This window comes from Sphaerodactylus townsendi, linkage group LG11 (genome assembly GCF_021028975.2).
Source record: "Sphaerodactylus townsendi isolate TG3544 linkage group LG11, MPM_Stown_v2.3, whole genome shotgun sequence".
NCBI classification, from domain to species: Eukaryota; Metazoa; Chordata; class Lepidosauria; order Squamata; family Sphaerodactylidae; genus Sphaerodactylus; species Sphaerodactylus townsendi.
In genome coordinates, this window is record NC_059435.1 from 76,515,784 (window position 1) to 76,534,134 (window position 18,351).

An 18,351-nucleotide genomic window follows, 5' to 3' on the forward strand; every position below is an offset into this window, starting at 1 on the left:
GGGGGGGGGGGGGGTGGGGGGGGGGGGGGGTGGGGGGGGGGGGGGGTGGGGGGGGGGGGGGGTGGGGGGGGGGGGGGGTGGGGGGGGGGGGGGGTGGGGGGGGGGGGGGGTGGGGGGGGGGGGGGGTGGGGGGGGGGGGGGGTGGGGGGGGGGGGGGGTGGGGGGGGGGGGGGGTGGGGGGGGGGGGGGGTGGGGGGGGGGGGGGGTGGGGGGGGGGGGGGGTGGGGGGGGGGGGGGGTGGGGGGGGGGGGGGGTGGGGGGGGGGGGGGGTGGGGGGGGGGGGGGGTGGGGGGGGGGGGGGGTGGGGGGGGGGGGGGGTGGGGGGGGGGGGGGGTGGGGGGGGGGGGGGGTGGGGGGGGGGGGGGGTGGGGGGGGGGGGGGGTGGGGGGGGGGGGGGGTGGGGGGGGGGGGGGGTGGGGGGGGGGGGGGGTGGGGGGGGGGGGGGGTGGGGGGGGGGGGGGGTGGGGGGGGGGGGGGGTGGGGGGGGGGGGGGGTGGGGGGGGGGGGGGGTGGGGGGGGGGGGGGGTGGGGGGGGGGGGGGGTGGGGGGGGGGGGGGGTGGGGGGGGGGGGGGGTGGGGGGGGGGGGGGGTGGGGGGGGGGGGGGGTGGGGGGGGGGGGGGGTGGGGGGGGGGGGGGGTGGGGGGGGGGGGGGGTGGGGGGGGGGGGGGGTGGGGGGGGGGGGGGGTGGGGGGGGGGGGGGGTGGGGGGGGGGGGGGGTGGGGGGGGGGGGGGGTGGGGGGGGGGGGGGGTGGGGGGGGGGGGGGGTGGGGGGGGGGGGGGGTGGGGGGGGGGGGGGGTGGGGGGGGGGGGGGGTGGGGGGGGGGGGGGGTGGGGGGGGGGGGGGGTGGGGGGGGGGGGGGGTGGGGGGGGGGGGGGGTGGGGGGGGGGGGGGGTGGGGGGGGGGGGGGGTGGGGGGGGGGGGGGGTGGGGGGGGGGGGGGGAGGGGGGGGGGGGGGGTGGGGGGGGGGGGGGGTGGGGGGGGGGGGGGGTCGGGGGGGGGGGGGGGTGGGGGGGGGGGGGGTGGGGGGGGGGGGGGGTGACTGGGGGGCGGGGGGGTGGGGGGGGGGGGGGGAGGGGGGGGGGGGGGGTGGGGGGGGGGGGGGGGGGGGGGGGGGGGGGTGGGGGGGCGGGGCGGGGGGGGGGGGGGGGGGGGGTGGGGGGGGGGGGGTGGGGGGGGGGGGGGGGAGAGGGAAGGGCGAAGCAGGCGTTGCCACATGTAAGGTTTCCAACTCTGGGTCAGAAAATTCATGGAGATTTGAGGGTGCCATCATGTAACTGCAATCCAACTAGCCCGTTAGGGCGGTTTCCTCCTCACCCTGGGAGCCCCACTGCACATGAATGGGAGCCATAGCGCAAGCTATACTACTGGCGGGCCGGATAAATGCCTTCAGGGGGCCACATTTGGCCCCCGGGCCGTAGTTTGGGGACCCCTGGTTTAGACTTTCGGCACGGATTCTGCATTTGATGTGGGGGTTTTCTTTGCAGCCTCACCTTTATTCTACCGGTGTTGGGAATACCACAAAGAGCTGGGGTCCGCAACCAGTGGTGGGATCCAAAAATTTTAGTAACAGGTTCCCATGGTGATGCAAGTTCAAGAACAGTGGCGTGGCGCCAAGCCTGTGGATGGTGAGACACTACGGTAGTGGCGGAGCATTCGAAGTGAGGGCATTAATAATTTACGCTGTTACCATAAAAGAAACTCTTACTGCACAGCAAAAGTTCCTAATTTCCAGAAACAGGTATCTTTGGAGTCCATCATTTTAAACTCATTATAGCTTAAGTCCTATAAAGTCTACTGCCAACAGGAGCAACTACTTCTCCTCTCATTGACTGCCTGTCAAATACTTAATACTTTCAAATACTTAATTTTGTTTCTAGAAATCAAAAGAAAGATACTTTCCTTAAACAAGGAACTTTACCATATTTCTAAAACATGTTTTTAAAACAGCCCAACAGGGAGAATTATCCCGTTTTCTACCTTCGCCCTCCGAGGTGGGATCAAGCTGGTTGCAGTGGGGAACAACAATGAAGCCCGACCTAGGGTCCAGTACCCTTCTCAAGGGGAACTGGTGTGAACCTATTTTTACTAAGTGTCTTGTTGGGAATCGCCCCGAATTGCGCATCATTATGGATTGGCAGGAGGGGATCTCTGAGTCCTGGTCCCAGACAGCTGGATCAGGCTGTGCCCAGAGGGTCCCCTTTTGTAGCACAGGATGCTTGGCTGGACAGAAAGCAGGTTGGTCCCGGCCACCTGCTCTTACGCAGCATCTAGCCCAGAACTGCATGGACAGGCTCAAGAACTGCCTGCTGGTCTCTCTGCTCTGAACTGGTAAACGTGGTTCCTACGAGTCGGAGAAGGAAGGAGAGTCCTGCCTCCCTCCTCTTGCCACACGTGAGGGTATTCTTGGCAGGAAGATCTCAGCTCAGTGGCATTTGGGGTGTGGAATCAGCCCTTACCAAAAAGTAAGGCTTTCATTTCCAGGTCTTCTCCCCCCCCCCCCCCCCCCAAGCAAGCCCGGCCCGGGAGGAAACTCTGCAGAACATCTGGCTCGCATTTCTTCTTAAGAAGAGTCAGTAACAGAAAGAGCAACAGAGCGGAGGGAAGGAAGAGAAACTCCTGAGCTGAGCAAACAGGAATGTGAAAAGCCCTGGGACGGTTTTGACAACTCCGGGTCGGGGAAATTCCTGGAGGTTTGGGAATTGGACCTGGAGACAGCAGGTGTTGGAGAGACGGACCTCCGTCAGGTGGGATTCCATAGAGTACAACCTCCAAAGTCACAATTTTCTTGATCCCTGTAATCTGAAAATCCGTTGTGTTTCTGGGAGAATTCCCGGCCTCACCTGGAGACTGGAGATCCTAGCACCGTGGTGGCGAACCTTTGGCACTCCAGATGTTATGGACTACAATTCCCATCAGCCCTTTCCAGCATGGCCAATTGGCTGATGGGAATTGTAGTCCATAACATCTGGAGTGCCAAAGGTTTGCCACCACTGTCTAGCACATAGGTGTCAAATTCGCGGCCCTCCAGATGTAATGGACTACAGTTCCCATCATCCCTTTCTAGCATCATGTTGGCAGAGGATAATGGGAATTGTAGTCCATAACATCTGGAGGGCCGTGAGTTTGACACCTGTGGTCTAGCAGGTCTGAGCCTGGACAAGGGGGGGGAGGGGGGGCATGGGGGGCCTTCGGTATGTATTCAAAAACACCTTTCCCCCAAGGGCTCGCAGGTGTGTCCAAAGACCGGGAGGGAGGGCGTACGCCCTCTGTCAGAGGTCTCCAACCTTTTTGAGCTTGCAGGCGCCTTTGGGATTCTGACACAGCCCGGTGGGCCTAGCAACAAAATGGCTCCGCAAAATGGCCGCTCCAAGAGGTGGAGCCAGGCGCAAAATGGCTGCCGCAGCTTAACTTTGATTACACAGCGAAGATCTTTTGTGGCGTGGTGGCATCTGCTGCCAAGCGCAATGTTTTACGTAGCCTGCAAGGCCGATGCCATCTCCAATAGTCAATCAGAAGCCGTGTGGAGCAAAAGCCCTACCCGCACAGGTGGGATCCAGCCGGTTCTCACCAGTTCCCGAGAGTGGGTTGCTAATTATTTGTGTGTGCCGAGAGGGGGTTCCTAATTGGGTCTGTTTTTCCATTAGAAATTCCATTAGGTCACAAAATCATAAAGTCCTGTTGTTTCCTATGTGGCTGGTTAGCGAAGGTAGAAAACAGGATAATTCTCCCTGTTGGGCTGTTTTAAAAACATGTTTTAGTAATATGGTAAAGTTTCTTGTTTAAGGAAAGTCTCCTTTTGATTTCTAGAAACAAAATTAAGCATTTGAAAGTATTAAGTATTCGACAGGCAGTCAATTAGAGGAGAAGTAGTTGTTTCTGTTGGCAGTAGACGATAGGACTTGCTATAATGAGTTTAAATGATGGACCGAAAGATACCAGCTGGAAATTAGGAACTTTTTTTTTTACAGTAAGAGTTTTTTACAGTAACAGCGAAATTATTAATGCCCCGCCCCGGAATGCCCGGCCACACCCCCGTCGTGCCCCGCCCATCCCCATTGGCGCTACGCCACTGTTTGAATCCCACCACCATGGGAACCTGTTACTAAAACTTTTGGATCCCACCACTGCTCGAGTATCCACGTTTTGGACCATCGAAAATGTATTGTCACAGGTTTTCATAGCTGGAATCAACTGGTTGTTGTGAATTTTTGGGGCTGTGTGGCCGTGGTCTGGTCGTTCCTGCTGCTAACATTTCCGCTGCTTCTGTGGTTGGCATCTCCAGAGGTGTGTCGCAGTATGACGCGTTTCTTTCCGTGGCGGTTTCTCCTTGACACGGAGACCTTGGAGAGAAACACATCTCACCGTTAGCAGGCCTCTGAAGATGCCCGCCAGAGATGCGGATGAAAGGTTAGCAGCAGAAACTACCAGACCCCGGCCACGCGGCCTGCAAAACCACAACAGAAGTCATGTTGTCATGCCCTTATATAAAGCCGTGGTGCGACCGCACTTGGAGTCCTGTGTCCAGTTCTGGTCGCCACATCTCAAAAAGGATATTGAGGAGATAGAAAAAGTGCAGAGAAGGGCAACGAGGATGATTGAGGGACTGGAGCACCTTCCCTATGAGGAGAGGCTGCAGCGTTTGGGACTCTTTAGTTTGGAGAGGAGACGTCTGAGGGGGGATATGATTGAAGTCTATAAAATTATGCATGGGATAGAAAATGTTGACAGAGAGAAATTGTTCTCTCTTTCTCACAATACTAGAACCAGGGGGCATTCATTGAAAATGCTGGGGGGAAGAATTAGGACTAATAAAAGGAAACACTTCTTCACGCAACGTGTGATTGGTGTTTGGAATGTGTTGCCACGGGAGGTGGTGATGGCCACTAACCTGGATAGCTTTAAAAAGGGCTTGGACAGATTTAGGGAGGAGAAGTCAATCTATGGCTACCAATCTTGATCCTCCTTGATATCAGATTGCAAATGCCTTAGCAGACCAGGTGCTCAGGAGCAGCAGCAGCAGAAGGCCATTGCTTTCACATCCTGCATGTGAGCTCCCAGAGGCACCTGGTGGGCCACTGCGAGTAGCAGAATGCTGGACTAGATGGACTCTGGTCTGATCCAGCAGGCTAGTTCTTATGTTCTTATGTTCTTAAGTGTCTTTGCTGTACGGCTGCTGGGGGGTCAGGAGCCGTGGCGCTCAGCGTTTCCCTTCATCTCACGGTGCCCCTTTCTCTGCCCTCTCTTGCAGGCTTCAGGAAAAAGGGATTTCCTGTCCTGTGGCCAGCATCGGCTCCACCCCGTCCTGCAGCCACCCCGTGCCTGAGATGGCCAAACTTCAGGAAGTCCATCCTGGGAATTACATCTTCTATGGTAAGCTGACCGTAACAAGGCATGGGGGCCAGGTGCTATCTTAGATCGCGCGATACTGCCGGTTGAGGTTGTATTATGACAGTGATGGCGAACCTTTTCGAGACCGAGGGCCCAAATTGCAACCCAAAACCCACTTATTTATTGCAAAGTGCCAACACGGCAATTGAACCTGAATACTGAGGTTTCAGTTTAGAAAAAATGGTTGGCTCTATGGCACGTGTTACTCGGAAGTAAGCTTGGTGAAGCAACCGTGCAACACTTCGAATGGGTGACTCACAACCCTAGGAGGATTTATTATTTATTTATTTATTTATTTATTAAATTTAGTATACCGCCCTATCCCCGAAGGGCTCAGGACGGTGAACAACATAAAATCATATATAAAACATATAATTTTAAACAGTTTTGTTCTAAAATAGTAACCCACGAAACCCATATACCACCCTCCCCAGAAGAGAAAAGAAATGGGTCCCAATGATGTTAGGGGACCCTATCAGCAGAGGGGGGTGGGGCGGAGGCACTATCAGCGGCTGGACTCTCCAAAGGCCCGGCGGAACAATTCGGTCTTACAGTCCCTGCGGAATTCTCCAAGGTCCCGCAGGGCCCGGACAGCTGGTGGTAGCATGTTCCACCAGGCCGGTGCCAGAGCCGTAAAGGCCCTGGCCCGTGTGGAGGCCAGCCGCATCATCGAGGGGCCAGGGATCTCCAGTAGATTTGCCTCTGCTGAGCGCAGAGGACGAACCGGGACATATGGGGTAATGCAGTCCCAAAGGTTTACTCAGAAGCAAGCCCTATTGCCAGCAACTGAGCTTACTCCCAGGTAAAGGATCACGCTTTAGTTCTTCTCGCCCCCCCCCCCACATGACAAACTCTGTGCATGTGTGCCCGCAGAGAGGGCTCTGAGTGCCACCTCTGGCACCCGTGCCATAGGTTCGCCACCCCTGTATTATGAGAACCTTGAATAAAAAGCACTCTGTGTAGGTTCAGAGGCACTTTTCCTGTTCAGCCCGCCTTGGGGGTAAATGGGGCACAAGAGATTCCGGCCCTCAGCTTCCGCGGCCCTCTTTTGCCCCCCTCCCTCTCCCCCTTCAGATGCTCAGCAGATGATGATTGGGTCTTGCCAGCTGAAGGATATCGCAGTCCGGGTGCTGACCAGGGTGACGGGTCACTACCAGCATAGGAACCAGATGCTCATCGACTGCGGCTGGACCGCGCTCAGCCTCCACAGTCTGGGCAAGCTGCCCACAGGATACGCCCTCGTGGAGGGGCACCCCAACCTCAAGTAGGTGGCGCCGGCTGTGGGCATCAGTGTGCTCCTGAAGGGGTGTGCTCCTTCAATTGTGTAGGGAAGAGTGATGGGGAAGGACCCCACGCTGGCAAAAAGTGGGGCTGGTGGAAAGGGAGGCCGCGGCGGGATGCCGTCGCACCTGCGGGAGGCGGGGGGGGAAGGGCCCCAAGCATATTCCGCCCGGCTGCCCTCTTCCCTCTGCCTCTTTGCAGGTTGGTGGGGCTGACCCAGGAGCACGGACGGATCGAGGCCATCTCAGGGAATCTGGACTTCGCTCAGTTTCCCCTGGGAAGCCATCTGTCTTTGATCCCTTACCATGTAAGTAGGGTTCAAAAATTTAAGCCTGCACTCGTGTACCTGCACGTGGCGCAGTGGCTAAGAGCAGGTGCACTCTTATCTGGAGGAACCGGGGTTGATTCCCAGCTCTGCCACTTGAGCTGTGGAGGCTTAGCTGGGGAATTCAGATTAGCTTGTGCACTCCCACACATGCCAGCTGGGTGACCTTGGGCTAGTCACAGTTCTTCAGAGCTCTCTCAGCCCCACCCACCTCATAGGGTGTTTGTTGTGAGGGGGGAAGGGCAAGGAGATTGTAAGCCCCTTTGAGTCTCCTACAGGAGAGAAAGAGGGGATATAAATCCAAACTCTTCTTCTTCTTTCTGATGGGGGCAGTGCCTCTGAGCATGTATGGAGCGCTCTTCCCTCACCACTGAGCCACTGGGTACCACCAGCTGGGCCAACTCTGGCCACAAGCAGCGCTGCCGAGCTCCCAGTGGTGGCTGGAGATTTCCCAGAATTCCAAGTGATCTCCAGGCTATAGAGTCCAGCTTTTCTAGACAACATGGCTGCTTTCAAAAGTGGACGATGCGGCCCTTTGTCCTCTCTTCAAACCCTCCCCCTGTTCCAGCCCCAAAATTTACCAGCCTGGAGCTGGTGACCCAACCCACAAGCAGTCCCTTCCCACATACAACTCTGCCCACCGTTGAGTGGTGTTTTTATGTGCATCCCTCTTCTTGTCCACGCCAGTCCTGTGCCACAGCCGCTATGCACCCCGTTTACTATGTCCACACCAAGGGCCAGGTGGTGGCCACATGGAAACCCGTCAAAGGGTGGTAGGAAGGCTCAGAGGAGATTTCGGATCGGTCCGGAGGATGGATTTTCGGAAGGAAAGCTGGCGTAGGCTCCGGACGCAGACTCTTGGAGGATTTGGACTAGACTGATCTGAACCGGCAGAAATTGTCTTTGCGTCAAATTGTGTTTGATTCTTAAGATGGGTGAGTATTCCGTGCAGATACATCCAGGTAGCCCAGGCACTAATCTAGCGCTTTTCTACACTGCTTTAGCACACCACTTTCAAACACTAAATAGATAATATCTTCAAATACATGGATGATTTAATAGATAATATCTTCAAATAGATAATATCTTCAAATAACATGGATGATTTAAAAAAATTGATAATATCTTCAAATACAGAGGTAATAACATAGATTAAAAAAATAGATAATATCTTCAAATACAGAGGTAATAACATGGATGATTAAAATACAGAGGAAATAACATGGATGATTAATAACATGGATGATTCAAATACAGAGGTAATAACATGGATGATCAATGGGCCCTGCGGAACGACCCAGGCTCGCCCGATCTCTTCGGATGTTAGAAGGGAAGCAGAGTCTGGTTAATATTTGGAGGGCGACCACCGAGGAAATCCAAGATGGCTACAACAGGGTAGGGAGTGGCAACCCCCCCCCCCCCCCCCGGAACATCTCCTGACTTGAAAACCCTACCACTGAGACCTGGGGAAGCCCCTCCCCCAGATACTGCCTTGAGGCCCCCCCCCCCCCCCCCCGCCCCAGACATCTGCTGGGTTCCCACCAAAGTACTTTAAATGAGAATTGAATAACCATTTTGCTCTGAGGATTTAGAACACGGCTTGTAACCATACTTCCGTTTTTTTTCCATTCGAACTTCATGGAAGGGTGGGATGCTAGTTACAAACTGAAATCGTTATTTGTGATTTAATGGCATTTAAACGGCAAAAATTAAATTGTTCCCACCATCTTTGTGAATGGTTTTTTGGAGGGTGGTAGTTTGGTTGTAGCGGGGATGCCCTGTTGGCACTCCTAAATTGTTTTAAAGAATTAACACCACACGGAGTAGGCATTTCAATGTTTCTTCGTTATTATTTTTAACTTTGTTCGTTTTGACATGATGTATTTGTCCAGGTTTTGTTAGCCATTCTCAGCCTGTCTGTTAGATCAGGAAGAGCAGGATGCTAAATCCAATAAAAATAAAATAAATACATTTAACTCCTAAATGACCCAAATTGGGAGTGAGGTGGGTGATAAGATACTAAGGTTGACAATAAGATGTAGGGCACATGACATGAAATCTTTAAAGCTGTGTCCATCCTATACCTGATTCACATAATTGCCATGTCTGGGACTGAGGTGTCTGAAGAACCTACTTCTCTCGTATGCTCCTGCCCAGGAATAAAACAAGGCCTTTTCGGTGGCTGCCCTACAATTATGAAACAACCTCCCTGCGAAGGGGTGCCTGGCTCCTGATCTATAGGAAGCAGCTGAAGGCAGTTTTGTGTAGGACTACATTCAATTAATTTACTAACAGTCCTAAATGGTTATTTTTTAAAAAACAAATTAACATATTTTATGTATTCTGCTTTATGCATTTTATCTTATTGCAAGCCGCCAAGAGCTTTGTAAGGTAGAAAGGCAGCTCATAAAGATTTTTAATCAATAAATCTTTGTGGGCCCAGCCACAGCTAAGGGAAGGCTCTACCGATTTTCCTTCCAAACGTGGGTTCTCTTTTAAGATGTCCTCTACTATATGTGCTATTAATTTTGCAATCAATTTCGTCGCTCGACTTTGAGTGTGTTATTTTTTGGCTTTGTTTTGTTTTGTGATGGCCTATGGCAAAAAACAATAAAATTTTACTTCTACCACCGTTTTGAAAATGTCTGCTGCTTCCAAACCTTCTGATCCAGAAACCGATCTCTGGAGCACTCTGGATGTGAAAGCAAATACTACTGGGTTACAGCGTTTACTTCTGAGTAGGCATGGGCTCAGGTGTCACTCAGCTTCACCTTGTTCCACAACCTCTTCCACTGCATCAAGCGAACCTTCCTTTTGGGACAGGATTGTTGAGTTCACCTGCTAAGCTGAAGAGTTGTCTATGGCCGTTTCCGCACGGCCCAAGATCGGGAAGCTAGTCGGCGTACACGACGCCAACCCAACCCCCCTGGGACCGTTCGCACGAATGGTCCCAGAAACCACCGGGAAGACGGTACATCGCATGGAGCTTATCACTCGGCCGATTTACCGTTTGCTTTTCGCGTTGATTAGCCGGCGTCGCCCGAAGCCTGGGGACACGCCTCTGCCCTGCGCGAATCGGCCCTGCACTCGTAGGGCAGGGGGGCGTATTCCACTGGCCTCGAAGCCACTTAATCGGACGCTACACAGAGACGGTAGATCGAATGGTCACGGGGGAAGCTGGATGGTAGCGCCTTTGCACGTTGACAGCGTCACCGGGCCACCGTTCGAGGTGGAAGCGAGGTCGGAAAACAGCGGCTTCACATCGCTGGGGAGGCGCGAGGGCGACGCGGCGGCACAGCCGCTGCACCCCCTGTGCGAACAGCTCCCTGGGGACGGCGTTTTTGCCGTCCCCAGGGTGCTGTTTATGGCCGGTGCGGAAAGGGCCTATGACTCAGAAATGAGTGGAAGTTTGCATGCCAGAGTTGACCTAAGATACCGCTGCCGACTCCCTGTCATTTCTGTGTCTTTTAGATATAATTTTTATTATTTTCTCAAACAAAACATGCAAACATAAAAAACACAATCCACTGCACGTTACATATTGACTTCCAGCTATCTCATCTGTGATTAAAAGTTAACTCTGGGTTCATGCTTTTAATGAAAGACATTAGTGCAACGGTTATTTCCTAAGTGCATTCTAGTGTTTACAACCTACAGTCTTTAGATTTCAAACTCGGCCACTACTTCTCGATTTGAATAGGTTTTCAAAATATATTCTGCAAAAGGTTTCCAGTTTTCTGAAAAAATTGTCCAGATTATTGTGTCTTAATGTTGCCAGCTTTGCCATTACTGAATATTCCGTAACTTTCAGAATCCAGTCCTCTTTTGATGGTATCTTATTATCGCTCCATTTTTTGCACATGTAAAGTCCCTGTTGTTGTTGTTGTTGTTGTTGTTGTTGTTGATTAGATTTAATATGCTGCCCTATCCCCGAAGGGCTCAGGGCGGTGAACAATATAAAATATTATATATAAAAAACATATATACAATTTAAAACAGTTACATTCTAAAACCTGTTGTAATCCTCATATGCATAAACAGAGTTCTATATTGTCGAAGGCTTTCACGGCTGGAATCACTAGTGTGTTGTGGGTTTTGCGGGTTGTATGGCCATATTCCAGCATGCCAGCCACAGATGCTGCTGGAACATGGCCATACAACCCGCAAAACCCACAACACACCCGAGTTTGATATTGCTTAGGGAAGTCCTCTCCCATAATTCCCAACCAAAAGACCTCAAGTTTTTTTCCCCCGAAATTGTTATCTTCAGAATCTTTTCTACTTCCTTAAGAATCCCATATCCCAAAATGTTTTCCCCTCTTAGGCGATGGACAATTTCTATGTCCCCCTGAGGCATATTGACACAGAGGGGGTGGCCGGCCCACCCCTTGGTTCACAGGGAGTTGAGAGAGAGATTAGGAGAGGCAGAGAGCAATCTGCGAAGGAAGCTATAATCCCAATAAGAAAGGGATCCCAGGACTTGAAAGGGATCCAGTCCTGGGATCGTAAAATTCTATTGCCCGTCCTGCTCTGTGGGGGAAGCCGGATGAGACATTGGCCCCCTTTGATCTTCCTCCCTGACCTTTTTGAAGTTCCTGCCCATTCCTGCCCCCAACCCCACCAAAGAGGAGCGAGAGGAAGCTAGTGGCCATTTCAACACCGGGACCTAAATGGGGGGTTGGCGGGGCGTGCAGGTAACTGAGAAGCCTCCCTCAGGTTATGGGAGAAGAGGAGAAAGAGCTATAATGGGATCATGTATGCAGTGTTCCTAAGGGAGGAATCATAGAGTTGGAAGAGACCCCCAAGGGCCATCAAGTCCAACCCCCTGCCATGCAGGAACACACAATCAAAGCACTCCTGACAGATGGCCACCCAGCCTCCGTTTAAAAACCTCCAAAGAAGGAGACTCCACCACACCCCAAGACAGCGAATTCCACGGTCGAACAGCCCTGACGGTCAGGGAAGGTTCTTCTTGATGTTTAGGTGGAATCTCTTTCCCTTCACCTTGAACCGATCACTCCTGGTCCTGGTCTCTGGAGCAGCAGAAAACAAGTTTGCTCCCTCTTCGACTATTTAAACATGGCTATGATGTCCCACCTTCACCTTCGCTTCTCCAGACTAAATATCCCCAGCTCCCTAAGCCTCTCTTCATAGGACAGTGGTGGCGAACCTATGGCACGGGTGCCAGAGGTGGCACTCAGAGGCTTCTCCGTGGGCACGCCCCCCACCCCACATCTAGGCTGCTGGGCTCGATTATTAGCATTAAACCTAAGACCTAGTTTTGGGGAAGCAGTGTGGGTAACCCGGTTAAGCGCTGTTAAACCCCACTGATTTTCATGCAAAGAAGTAAAGCGTGATCCTTTACCTGGGAGTAAGCTCGGTTGCTGGCAATGGGGCTTGCTTCTGAGTAAACCCGCCTAGGGTCGTGATTCACCAATCAAAGTGTTGCACAGTTGCTTCAAAGCAAAGCCACCGACTACCACCAAGTTTACTCACGAGTAACGCACGCCTCGGAGCCAACCGTTTTTTCTAAACTAAAACCTCAGTATTCAGGTTAAATTGCCGTGTTGGCACTTTGCAATAAATAAGTGGGTTTTGGGTTGCAATTTGGGCACTCGGTCTCGAAAAGGTTCGCCATCACTGTCATAGGACATGGATTCCAGACCCTTTACCATTTTGGTTGCCCTCCTCTGGACATGTTCCAGTTTGTCAATAACCTTAAATTGCTGAGAGGTACAATTACATCCTTCGAATCTATACTCCTATTGATACAGTCCAGAATCGCATTGGCTTTCTTGGCCGCCGCATCACAACTTGCAAGCCAAGAGGAGAACCCTCCGCCCTTTACAAATACGCAACCTGGGCAGGTGGACTTAGGAGGCCTGGCACAAGTCCTTCCTGCGGCACTAGAGCTGCCAACCTCCAGGGGACACCTGGCGATCTCTCACTATTACAGTGGATCTCCAGACAACCAAAATGGCAACTTGGGAAAGGGGAAGTTATGGGGTTACGCCCTGTTGAGAGCTGGCAGCCTTATTCTGCCTGCACAGCTGCACCAAGGGAACATAAGAACATAAGAACAAGCCAGCTGGATCAGACCAGAGTCCATCTAGTCCAGCACTCTGCTACTCGCAGTGGCCCACCAGGTGCCTTTGGGAGCTCACAGGCAGGATGTGAAAGCAATGGCCTTCTGCTGCTGCTGCTGCTCCCGATCACCTGGTCTGCTAAGGCATTTGCAATCTGAGATCAAGGAGGATCAAGATTGGGAGCCATAGATCGACTTCTCCTCCATCAATCTGTCCAAGCCCTTTTTAAAGCTATCCAGGTGAGTGGCCATCACCACCTCCTGTGGCAGCATATTCCAAACACCAATCACACGTTGCGTGAAGAAGTGTTTCCTTTTATTAGTCCTAATTCTTCCCCCCAGCATTTTCAACGAATGCCCCCTGGTTCTAGTATTGTGAGAAAGAGAGAAAAATTTCTCTCTGTCCACATTTTCTACCCCGTGCATAATTTTATAGACTTCAAACTCCGCCAGAGTTGCTTGCGGGTGTCCTTGGTCCAGCCTCCCCCTCTCGGCTTGACCGACCTCACAGGGTTGTTGTCAGGATAAAATGGAAGAGCGGAGAGCTATGTAAGCCTCCTTGGGTCCTCACTGGGGACAATGAAGTAAATAAACCCGTGGTGGCGAACCTTTGGCACTCCTGATGTTATGGACTACAATTCCCATCAGCCCCTGCCGGCATGGCGAATTGGCCATGCTGGCAGAGGCTGATGGGAATTGTAGTCCATAACATCTGGAGTGCCAAAGGTTCGCCACCACTGAAATAAACTAACTTGTCCCCCTCTTCCTGATGGCATATCTGGGGTGTGGAAAATATTTTTGCATTCGTGTTAACACAGTAGTATCTTTTATGGCAGCTAACCAAAATAACTCAAAATTGCATGCAAAGTTTCAAGTTCATACAGGAAAAACGGATTCCACGGCCCAGAAAGACTTCTCCTTCTCCCGCTCCCCCTCCCTTTTTATCACCCAGTTTGAAGAAGAGCTCTGTGGAGCTCAGATGCCCTGTGAATTTCTTTGATAAACTTCCCTGTCAAATAAGGTTGCCAGCCTCCAGGTGAGACCTGAAGATCCCCTGGAATCACACCCCATCTCCAGAGATTAGTTTCCCTACAGGACATGGAGGCTTCGGAGGGCGGGCTCTGTGGTGGTATTTTACCCCACTGAGGTCCCTGGCCTTTCCAGGCTCCCTCCCGAAATCCTCAAGGGGTTCCCAACCTATTGGGAGCAGCAGTGGGGCAGGAGGTGAAGAGCTCATGTATCTAATCTGGAGGAACCGGGTTTGATTCCCAGCTCTGCCGCCTGAGCTGTGGAGGCTTATCTGGGGAATTCAGATTAGCCTGTGCACTCCCACACACGCCAGCTAGGTGACCTTGGGCTAGTCACAGTTTCTCGGAGCTCTCTCAGCCCCACCCACCTCACAGGGTGTCTGTTGTGAGGGGGGAAGGGCAAGGAGATTGTCAGCCCCTTTGAGTCTCCTGCAGGAGAGAAGGGGGGGGGTATAAATCCAGTGGCGTAGGAGGTTAAGAACTCGTGCGTCTAATCTGGAGGAACCGGGTTTGATTCCCAGCTCTGCCACCTGAGCTGTGGAGGCTTCTCTGGGGAATTCAGATTAACCTGTGCACTCCAGCACACCGCAGCTGGGTGACCTTCGGCTAGTCACAGTTCTTCGGAGCTCTCTCAGCCCCACCCACCTACCTCACCTTTGTTGTGAGGGGGGAAGGGAAAGGAGATTGTCAGCCCCTTTGAGTCTCCTGCAGGAGAGAAAGGGGAAATATAAATCCAAACTCCTCCTCCTCCTCCTCCTCCTCCTCCTCCCCCTCCCCCCCCCCCTTCTTCTTCTTCTTCTTCTTCTTCTTCTTCTTCTTCTTCTTCTTCTTCTTCTTCTTTTTCTTCTTCTTCTTCTATTTCTATTTCTATTTCTGGCCACCCTACCCCTCTACCTGCCAGACTGGACAAGGTACCCGCTTTCTCACTCACTCTGTACCCCGCCAATGCACCCCTCCCCAATCCTCAGGGGACCTGTTTTGCCTGAATGTCACGGCTGCCGCTTGCACAGAGTTGTCTTGGTAAAATTGCCTTGGGGGTTGGGGGGGGGGGTGCAGTGGGAATGGAGGGGGGCCTGCTTCCTGCTCTTTTCAAGGCCAGCTGGGATGTCAGCAAGATCAAAGGCGTCTGCCGGCTGCTCCCGTTCATCTGGTGGGGTTAATATACCCTCTTGGCCTACTGGCTTCGGGGTGGGGTGGGGTGGGGCGGGGGTGGGGGGGAGAGAGAGATCAGAGCAGAATAGGCCTGCACGCAGGAAACCTTTTTTAGGATGCAGAAAGGGGGAGGGGAACCCCTCTCTAAGGAGACGGATGCTGTTTACCCAACAGACTGGTTGTACAACCCGCTTGGCTGATCTCCACACGCTTCTCCCCCAAATATTGCGCTTTTTGGCCTTTTCCCAAAAGCCCTCCGGCCTGAAAGAAAGCTGCATCAAAGCAGCATATATGGGGTTTCTTTGCTTCCCTTCCTTCACCTGCGATGCTTTCCTAGAGCAGTGGTTGCGAACCTTTTCGAGACCGAGTGCCCAAACTGCAACCCAAAACCCACTTATTTATTGCAAGGTGCCAATACAGCCATTTAACGAAATACTGAGGTTTTAGTTTAGAAAAAAACAGTTGGCTCCGAGGCGTGCGTTACTCAGGAGTAAGCTTGGTGGTAGTCGGTGGCTTTGCTTTGAAGCAACCGTGCAACTCTTCCAATGGGTGAATCATGACCCGTGGAGGATTTACTCAGAAGCAAGCCCCGTTCCCAGCAACCGAGCTTACTCCCAGGTAAAGGATCGTGCTTTAGTTCTTTGCATGAAAATCAGTGGGGTTTAACAGCGCTTAACAGGGTTACCTACACTGCTTCCCCAAAACTAGGGCCCCTTCCGCACACGCAAAATAATGCGTTTTCAAAACACTTTCACAACTGTTTGCAAGTGGATTTTGCCATCCTGCACAGCTTCAAAGAGCACTGAAAGCAGTTTGAAAGTGCATTATTCTGCATGTGCGGAATGAGCCTTGGTCTAAGGTTTAATGCTAATAATCAAGCCCTGCAGCCCAGGCCAGCCTAGATGTGGGGGGGGGGGCACTCTGTTTGCGCGTGCCCACAGAGAGGGCTCTGAGTGCCACCTCTGGCACCCGTGCCATAAGTTCGCCACCACTGTCCTAGAGGAACAAGCCAGACCAGCAGTCTCTGCTGCAAGGAGCTTACAGGCACAGATGTCCAGCTGGAGAATACCATTCCCACCACCCACCAACGCAGCCATTTTCTCCAGAGCGGCTGCCCTCCCCCGTCTGGGGATCACTTGTCATTCCTGGAGAACTCCAGATCCCAACTGCAGGTTGGCAACAGGACAACCGAGGGAGGGTTTTGTTTTCCTTTCAGCCGCATATCCCAAAGGGCATGCTCAATTGACGAATCGAGGGCTGGGGCATTTATTGTGGATTTGTTTGTTCGTTTGAAAGCCGTCTAAACTCCTCTCCCAATAAAAATAATAATAAGCTTATGGGGGGCTTGCCACATACAAGGCCAGCTGCTATCAATTATAGATGCAGAAGAGCCAGATTTTGCAAGGAAAGAAGAAGAAGAAGAGTTTGGATTTATATCCCCCCCTTTCTCTCCTGCAGGAGACTCAAAGGGGCTGACAATCTCCTTGCCCCTCCCCCCTCACAACAAACACCCTGTGGGGTTGGCGGGGCTGAGAGAGCTCCGAGAAGCTGTGACTAGCCCAAGGTCACCCAGCTGGCGTGTGTGGGAGTGCCCAGGCTAATCTGAATTCCCCAGATCAGCCTCCACAGCTCAGGCGGCAGAGCGGGGAATCAAACCCGGTTCCTCCAGATTAGATACGCGAGCTCTTCACCTCCTACTCCACTGCTGCTCCCAGTAGTTCCTAAGCAACTGCAAAGCGAAGAGAACTTTCCTAAGGAACAAGACCCCAGTATCCCACTCGAGGTTTTATAAGCTAGGCCCCTGGAGACCCACTGTGGACAACGTTCCACAGCTGAGGGGCCACCCAGAGAAGGCACTGCCTGCAGGCCTTCTGGTAACCATCTTGTATCTAGTGGTGGGAGCATGCAGGGCCTTAGGCGGTACCTACAAATGCCAGAGGGGTTTCTAGGGAAGCAGGCTTTATAAGGAAGCACTATACAGTTTGGAGACTCACCACAGCTGGGGGAACTACTGCACCATACTGGCTCTCATGGCTAACCCCCCTTCAACACCAGCAGAATTATTTGGCAACAACACCAGCAGAATTATTTGGCACTATGGGCCTGCCTGGGAGTAAAAGGAAGGCACAATAAGGCTGAATCTAGGCTGGTGTGCGCTGAATTCTGATATGCCGTGCCAGCGTGTTGTAGTGGTTAAGAGCAGGTGCACTCTAATCTGGAGAACTGGGTTTGAGTCCCTGCTCTGCCACTTGACCTATGGAGGCTTATCTGGGGAACCAGATTAGCTTGTGCACTCCAACACTGGGTGACCTTGGGCTAGTCACAGTTCTTCGGAGTTCTCTCAGCCCCACCCACCTCGCAGGGTGTTTGTTGTGGGGGGTGGGGTAGGGAAAGGAGATTGTAAGCCCCTTGGAGCCTCCTTACAGGAGAGAAAGGGGGGGACATAAATCCAACTTCTTCAGTGCGCACATTTGGAAGGCAGACTGCTAGTCTCCTAAACCTGGCAAGGGAGGGAATTCAAGGATATTTAAATTTTAAGGGGGTCATAAACAGGCTGTCCGGCTGATTTATGCTTTGTCCTCCCAAAGTCACACCTTGAAGGAGGTCTCGGCCCTCCCCCTTTTGTTACCAGGGCCCTCTCCCTCCCCCCCCCCCCACGGTATCTTTACATTCACTGGCAGCTTGTAAAAAATGTTTATTGAAGGTTCTGTCTCCTGCCCCCCCCATCCCTTTGTCCTCCTGTTACAAGATGGGGGGGGGGGCTATGAAGACCAGCCCTTCCTGAATGTAAAGGGGGGGGGGACTGGAGGCCACTGGAGATCAAGGGATGAGAAGAAAGACCTGTCAGATCGGATCCCTAGGGCCAGGGCAAGGCTATCCCCCCTCCCTATGCAACCACCAAAGTCACAGGGGCAGCAGTGGCGTTGGAGGTTAAGAGCTCATGTATCTAATCTGGAGGAACCGGGTTTGATTCCCAGCTCTGCCGCCTGAGCTGTGGAGGCTTCTCTAGGGAATTCAGATTCGCCTGTGCACTCCCACACACGCCAGCTGGGTGACCTTGGGCTAGTCACAGCTTCTCGGAGCTCTCTC

General features: G+C 53.0%; 1 protein-coding gene across 1 annotated transcript; it reads left to right on the forward strand.

The window, feature by feature from the left end:
* The first annotated feature begins 3,179 nt into the window (after positions 1–3,179).
* On the forward strand, positions 3,180–9,623 carry LOC125440660 (D-threo-3-hydroxyaspartate dehydratase-like). Its single transcript, XM_048510518.1, has 5 exons — positions 3,180–3,193; positions 5,251–5,372; positions 6,465–6,654; positions 6,873–6,978; positions 7,684–9,623. The coding sequence occupies exons 1-5, from the start codon at positions 3,180–3,182 to the stop codon at positions 7,771–7,773; spliced, it is 522 nt and encodes a 173-aa protein (XP_048366475.1). The 3' UTR covers positions 7,774–9,623.
* Positions 9,624–18,351: the final 8,728 nt, after the last annotated feature.

Bases quoted from the DNA above. Each gene is read 5' to 3' on its own strand.
- LOC125440660 (XM_048510518.1), top strand. The intron at 5,373-6,464 runs GTAAGCTGACCG...CTCCCCCTTCAG, and splicing joins TGGGAATTACATCTTCTATG to ATGCTCAGCAGATGATGATT. The intron at 6,979-7,683 runs GTAAGTAGGGTT...TGTCCACGCCAG, and splicing joins TGTCTTTGATCCCTTACCAT to TCCTGTGCCACAGCCGCTAT.